The 7,916-nt window shown below is 41.3% G+C and overlaps 1 protein-coding gene across 1 annotated transcript in view; it reads right to left on the bottom strand.

The window, feature by feature from the left end:
• Positions 1–263: 263 nt before the first annotated feature.
• The window catches only part of OLFML1 (olfactomedin like 1), a 120,782-nt gene continuing 113,129 nt past the window's right edge, over positions 264–7,916 (bottom strand). The window contains exon 3 of the mRNA XM_069223542.1: positions 264–3,741. Within this exon, the coding sequence (XP_069079643.1) occupies positions 2,954–3,741 (788 nt within the window). The 3' untranslated portion in view covers positions 264–2,953. The remainder of the gene's footprint in view (positions 3,742–7,916) is intronic.

Below are 7,916 nucleotides of genomic sequence, written 5' to 3'. Positions count from 1 at the left end.
TGAAATATAAACAAAATGGTGATGAGTTAACAACCAATAAATAAATGTATGTACTTATAACTGTTTTGATTGTAGGTTGTTAGTCTTTGGTCAGACAATATTGAATGTAAATTGAAACACAACCAGCAATAAAGGCAAAAATGTTGTTCTTTGAGCAGCCAAGCGTTCTTTGTATCCACTGTTTTGGCACAAAAGTCTTTAAATGTCGAGGACCCTTGGGAATATGATTGTTGATAGAATATTTGTTAGCTCAATAAAGTTCACGCAGCAGCACTGCTGGATAGAAAAAAATGAAAAAAACAAACAAAAGGAGAAAGAATAATAGTTATTTATCCAAACAGTATAATGTAAAGTTAAACAAGACATGGAAGACAATTGAGACTTCTACATTGAGCTCAAATTATTATTTACACACATGACAGTTGGTGTATAACCTATACTAATGCAAAATGCCCCTTATTTTCTTTCTTCTGCTCTTGCTTTATCCCTACCTATATTCACTTAAGCATTTTTTTTACTTACATTTGTGCAACGAAGAGATACATGACAGATTTTTTGGGAAAAGCTTGTGAATTGTAAAGAAACATGAAAGTATGCTCAAGCTGAGACAGACATTTACGGCAGTAGTTTTACACTTTGTTCATGAATCGGGCCCAATATATCACCATAGGAATTCAGACTGTCAAACATTAGTGAGGTACTCACCTGCCATGTGCAGCTGGTCAAGTAGTTCCTGTTCAGTATGACATGTATGAGCATCAGTATGCCAGTATGTTACCTCCATTGTGTGGAAGAATATTCTTTGAGGTACGGAGCATCGTAGGTCAGTGGCGGCCGGCAGCTTTAGGAGGGAGGGGGGCGGGCGGGGCACACACACACACACACACACTCTCATTCTTTCACACACAGACACGCATGCACGCACATCCATTAACAACATTCATACAATTCAAACATGCACGCTCGCACCAGACATTCATTTTAAAACATCACACACACTCATTCTTTCACACACGCACGCACATCCATTAACAACATTCATACCATTCAAACATGCACGCACGCACCAAACATTCAATTTGAAACATCACACACAAACACACACACTTACCTTCGGCCTCCAGGTCCCAGGAGGGTTGGGAAGGCAGCACTCCCAGCCTCGTCACAGAGTGGGATGGGGTTAGTGAGACTGCTGACCCCACCCCACTCTGTGACGAAGTGTCACTGATTGACACTCGCCCTGGGCACTTCAGGGCTTAAACTGAAGCGCCCAGGGAGAGTGTCAATTGGTGACGCTTTCCTCGTCACCCAGGGGAGGGCCTCGAGGCAACTTTGCTGGGCCAAGGAGGTCACGCCCCTGGGAGCTGTGATCTCCTCAGCCCAGCAAAGTTCAGCTCAGGCAGCCAGGAGTCTGCGCATATCTGCTCCTGGCTGCCTGACCTGAACATGAAGAGTGTCTGTCAGGCTGACCTTTGTTCAGCCTGACAGACACTTTTCATGGGGGGCAAAAGGTGGGGGGGCGTGGCCCCTCCGCCCTAAAGGACGGGCCGCCACTGTCGTAGGTTTATTTCCATGTGGTACAGTTTCTATTGTGTATAGGAGAAGTGTGGAAGCATGACTTATTGTTACAAATTTCAGCAAATTCTTTCTGCCCATACTTGTAAACCATAGCAAGACTATATTATTTTTTTATATTGTAATGCAAAAGTAATTTACTGAAAATGCATGCAGAAATGGTAGTTTGCTATTGTATACTAGGATCCTGAATTGTATTAAATTAATTCTAATTTAAAGTAAATAACTTATAGTATGTTAGTGATCAACCTTCCCAATCAGAATGCTTTGTATGTTCTTTATTGTGCCACTTGTTTCCTGCTCCCAGATGAGAGCTAGAAGTCTCTTTTTCTTGGAGATAATATTCTGGTGTGAGTTGCAAACTGGTTAATCCTCAACGTGCTTATTGCATTTTCTTGCAAAGTTGTAATTAGTAGTTTCAATATTCGTTATTATTTGCACACGCTTTAGTATGTTTTCTTGAAGGGTTCTGCTTGTAGTGCCTAGAAGAGTTCATCTGTGGTGTGCATAGGTATGGAGATAAAATGGAGTGTGAGTGCATCATGTTAGCTGAATTATCCCCCTTTCACTTTGGTGTTTCTTACGAGATAAATCCTGTTTACTCCATCAGAAACTGAAAACAATGTACACGATGTAGGATAAATGAGAGTAAGATGAATTACTACAGTTGGTAGGTTTTGTGAATGCTGTAAGTCTCCATATTTGCACAACCAGCAATGTAAACAAATATTTTGTTTTTAGAGCAGCCAAGCTTTCTTTGTATCCATTGTTTTGGCACAGTAGACTTCAAAAGTTGAGGAACCTTTGAAATGTGATTAATGGTGGAATATTATTTGCCTGCTCCATGGAGTTCACTAAGCGGCAACGCAGAGTATAACTGGATAGAAAAAAATGAAAAAGCAAAAAACTAACAGTAGAAAGAATTAAATTGATATACCCAAACACTTTATAATGTAAAGTTAAACACGATGTGAAATATTTGAGACTTCTACACTAAGATCAAATAATTATTTATGCGAATGATAGTTGGTATTCAATTTACTCTGATCCAAAATGCCCCTTGTTTTCTTTCCTTTTCTCTTGGTTTATCCCACCTATATTCTCTTAAACACATAATTGACTGACGTACATACAGCAAACAGGTACAAGATTGGAAATTTGGTTCTTACAGCACGTAGATTAATGATATGTACCTATCAAATTATTTATTGTCTATATTACCTCCGTTTTAAAGGTAGAGAATAATACAAATACGTTGAAATAAAAAAAATGCATGGCAATACATTTCAACGCATTTTTTTCTTAATACTTAAGTGTGTATATGAAGGAAGAAAACAATTTAGTGCACTGTCACACAATTAGGCTGTTTATGCTTTCCCTATGCATGTTCAGTTTTTCTTTTTAGGTCAACATTGAAAATAATTTGGTAGCCATCATCCCAGGAATACAGTTGCAGTTCCCTTGGATTATAGTGAATGATAGAATGGCTGCTGTAACGTTTTGGGAAATATACAGTTGGAGTTTCAAACCTATTTACGATATCTAATGTGTCATATACACACTCTATGTGAGATCGGCCACCACTCGGGGAGTTGTAAACAACATATAATGTACCACATATTACAAATGCTGCCTCTGCATTTGTGCTGCTGCAAGATGTGTTCCAAACATTTTCAATAGATAAATTTTCATAATCAATTTTAGTAATGACAATGTTCTCATCCATATTTGGCATAGCGTGGATCGCCCAAATGCCTTGCTCGTCCACAGCCAGATCAATTTTGTTGAAGGGAGATAATTGATATACTGGGACTTGTCCAGCACCGGGCAGAAGCATCCGATCTGTCACATTCCTCTTCTGTATGTCATATTTAATGATCTCATTTCCGGTTCCCTCCTTGTGAAAAAAAAGAAAGCCGTTGTAAACGATTTGACCAGCACCCTGCCAGGAGAATGGCAGGGTTACATTCTGAGCTCTTTGCGTGTAGTTACTGTCGGTAAAATCTTCGATATTGTAAAATTTCAGAAGGACGTTGTTCTTAGGGCCATTTAGAAAATAAATTTCATGCGAATCGTTGCCCGAATCCTTCATCCACGAGCCGTGCCCATCGCCTGCTTTTTTCACCATCTTTACAGACTTAATACCAAACAGGATATTGTTACAACCTGCAGCGGAAACATGAAATTGCTTCGCATTAAAATTCTACTGGTGCTTGGTCAATGTCAGAATCAATTTTTTATCATTCATTCATGCATGTATCCAATATCCCAGCCATTACTGTTGCAATCTGATCTATTTCTTTGTTCAGGTGCCATAACACTCGCTTATAAACTGGTTGGTGATATTTTATGCGGTTGTGCTAAATTCCGGGTTGAATAAAACTTCTCCGTAGACTGTGGTGGGACTGATTTGTAGTATATGGTCACAATGAAGTAAACAGATGGCTGTGATGATCTAGTTTTCAAAAACAAATCTATGGCTACTCTAATGGCTAATTCAGTTAGTTTACCTAACCTTCTAGTACCAAAGTGCCCCGAGAATTCAACTGAATTAAACTAAGAAAGCCAGCTAAAATTGGAAATAGAAGAGACTGCTTTTAAACAGGTCAAGAGCAAAATATATGAACATACATAAGCGTTATCAAAACTACGAAACAATAAAATGTAAATTATACACGGGCTGGATCATTAAACGTTGTGAGGCATGTGATATTTAAGGTATTTCTTTACAGAAACATGGAGATATTTTCTAAGACTAACAACGTATGGAAATGTATATCTGAATGTTGTTACATATATTTTTTATCCATGTGACTTCTATTCTATGTTGTTTCTTTCAAGATTTGTCACCAGTTCTTCATTTTTAATATTTTCGTTTAAGTGTATTACATTTGCCTACATGAGTATCTAGCGAATCTAAAACGGTGTATTGGTTAAACAGGAGAAAGACGAGAAAAGTACACCAGTAAAGGAAAAGAGAGTAATATAGATGTAGCTTTTTAAGTAGCTTTCGTTTTATTTGGATTTGCTACAAAGTCAAAGTTTATTCGAAGGAAATTAGCGACAGAGAAAAAGAAAACACCTGAGATTTCCTGTCTTCTGGACTGAGCAAGGGTGACATATTTTAGTTATGCATAGAGCAGCAGAGTGATCCAGGAATGGAACACTTGATGCCAAAGGTAGTAGGTTTTGCAATGTAATTGCTTTATTTGACGTGAGAACCCCTTTTCAAAGGGCCATTGGGTATGTAGGGTTTTCTGGGCCCAACCATGGTGGATGAGGCCTTTTATTCCTGATGTCCTGGGGCTAGACCTACTATGGATCCTGCTCAGCTAGGCAAAATACCCCTTCTACACTTGACTTTCTGTGGTAGCTGTAGTCGAGAGTCAAGTCTCCGTCAGGTGGGATGTCGCTACAGGTCACAACTCATAACGCAAAGTGCAAATATTATGAACAACAACGCAATGTCCATCCAAATACTTGCTTTTATAAGAAAAGTGGTATTTTATTTCTAACTCGAGACACGCAATGAAATACGAGATTCATACACAATCTCTTCTTGAGTTTTGGGCACTAATAGTCATCAGGCAAATCCCTGTCCCACGCTCCTTTGTGTATCTTGTTGGGGGTTATTCTCCCTTCACTGGTAGCCGCATCCATGGAATGCAAACTATTAAACCAAACTCAAGAGCTCTGCCTTTGACTCTTAGGAATTAGTCAAAGGTGTCTATAATGCTACATCACCATTGGCAGCAAGTCCCCTGGGGCCCCAAAGACCAGTTTTAGTCATACCTGATCTGGTGGTATGGCAGTGTTCACTGGTGCAATGAGTGCCCTCTGCTCAGGCACTCCCAAGTCTGAATCCTGTACGGTGATGTTGGGCTGCTCATGATGGACGTGGCAGCACTCACGGCATAGGATTTTACTGCTGAGCAGCACTGCCCGTTATTTTCAGTGCTGCTCCTGCTTGATGGACACAAAAGGTAAGTTATTTTCCCATAGCAGAGTGGATGAGGGAGAATTATCTGGCACCTGACTGGAGCTCTGACTGCAACATCCTCAGTAGCGCCCTGCGATCTTCGGGGAATCAGGTGCAGTTGGCAGACTAGACCTACTGGTCACAGCAGTAATTCTTTCATCTGGGCCACAACCTGAACATTTGGCCACACTGATATCGAAGGCCTTGTGTGGCATACGAGCTTGCCACGTTGCTCACTATCGGGCACAGAGTTTTTGATGCGATCGCCCTCAATACGATGGACAAACGTTTCACACTCTGGCCCGAATAAGTTCACTGGTGGCTTCATTATGGCATACGAGTTCATCGCCGTGGTGCATTGTGAGACTAGAGCTTTTCACACTGCGCACTTCAACCCGGCTGAGATCAAGCAGCCCTCTCCTGGCCCTCAGACTGTTCCTGCACACAGACAATGACCTGATTGGTATGCAGCTGCTCTCCTTCCATCTCGCTCAGAGATTCCTCTCGGAAGGGCTTACCTTTGGACCTCACGACCTCCAAAGCACTCCTTTTCCCCAAAGGGTACACTGGTCTCAGCAAGCAGGTAGGCCCAGGTGTTTTAGGCTCAAGGGCAGGTAATATCGGTTTACCTGGGTGATGTCCCCTCACCTAGTTGGAGGAATAGAAGGCCTTGCCCCCAGTTCTGGTTACAGGCAAAAGCCTTGCAGAGCTTCCCCTGCTCATCTGATTGCTTGGCAGATGACAAACCTTTGGGGGCTCAACCTCCCCTTCTTGTAGTCCTTGTCCAGACACCAACTGTGATTAAAAGTTTTATGTTTGAGTTCTGCTTCCTTTGAAGTGGGGACTTCTCTTTTTTATCTTCCTTCATGAAAGATGTCTTTCACAGCAGCACAACTCCGAAGCTGATTGTCCACAACACAATTCATGGGAGTGACCAAAGGTCACACCTGGATGTCAGCCACAGTGATATGTGTTTCAAATGGTAAATCCCAGATCTCCTGCCCTTATTTTTATGATTCTGTTATAAGTCTCATCTCCCTTCCTTAGATGTGCTCAGGCCCTTTCACTGTGATCTATCACTGAATTAATGAACATTTAAAAAAAAATGTAAAGTGAGTCTTTTCACTCCAGTGTCTCCTCACCAAGCTCACAGGAGTGCCGCAATACATAAATCTGTCTGTGGATTCCTTTTCTCCTCTTGTTTTTACCAGGCAGGCCTGGGCTTCCCAAAATGGATCACAGAGTCCTCCATACAATTTACTATTGCAGGTACATTCACTCAGTGTACTTTCTCAGCACACTTTCAGTCCAGCACTGTTCCTCCATGTATTGCGCCCTTACATGTACCCATGCATCCAGCACACATACTGTCTGCAAGCACTGTTCCAGATTTTTCTATATTTAACCTGTGTGCTCTTTACAGACAGACACACACTCACTATGTGCATGTTGTACAACACTACGCCATTCATATTGTAATCTACGCAAACACACATGCACTCAGCACATGCTTTATCCACACATGCACTGCACAGTACTACATCGCTCATGTAATGTATTCCTCTCAGCATACAGACACTTAGTACATGTACAAGCCACACATGCACTGCACAGTACTGCTCTATCCTTGTGCTGTTCCCTTCCCAGGCACACAGACAACTAATGCAAAGTCACTACTCTAGCACTGCGGTGCACTCCACAACTTACTTGACATAGGCCAAGGGTGAGTTAAGCACACAGCAGCGGAACCTATTCAAAAGATAAGTGAGGCTGTAGGCCGCACTCAAGTGACGCAGAGTGTAAAGTTTCTGTTCAATATTACTGATGACTACATTGTATGTTGCCACCATCGCACTTGTGCTACTTAACTTATGGTGAAGGCGGAAGCCTTCTACTACTATGAGGGGTGCACTTTGGTTGCCACTCCTGCTCCAACAAGACTGCAATCCATGAAATAGGCAATGATCTGGGCTTGCGTATGACGCAAAATCATAATTAGGGGTCCAGACAACAGTATCTTTGAGGCACTCTGGACAGGGGTAGGGTCTTTTACCATGCTGAGGACTTTCACATCCCAACATTTGATATTTAGCTCAGTTTGAAACTTAATCCTACCTTCAAATGAAGCCAATGCATTGCAGTTACAAAAGGAATACCATGACCCACAAAAATAGAAGTTCTAAATGAAAGGTGCAATTCTGGTAAGATATAAAGAGTATGGGATAAAACACATCTCTGAACATCCAATCTAATTATACTGTGAAGGATAAATATATACAATGGATTGGTAACTCTGAATAGCGGGAATGTGTCACACCAAAGGGTTCTGAATGCCATCACTTTGACAACACAAGTGAAGCGC

The sequence above is a fragment of the Pleurodeles waltl genome, chromosome 3_1 (assembly GCF_031143425.1).
Source record: "Pleurodeles waltl isolate 20211129_DDA chromosome 3_1, aPleWal1.hap1.20221129, whole genome shotgun sequence".
Lineage (NCBI taxonomy): Eukaryota > Metazoa > Chordata > Amphibia > Caudata > Salamandridae > Pleurodeles > Pleurodeles waltl.
This window is presented reverse-complemented; position numbering and strand designations above follow the sequence as displayed.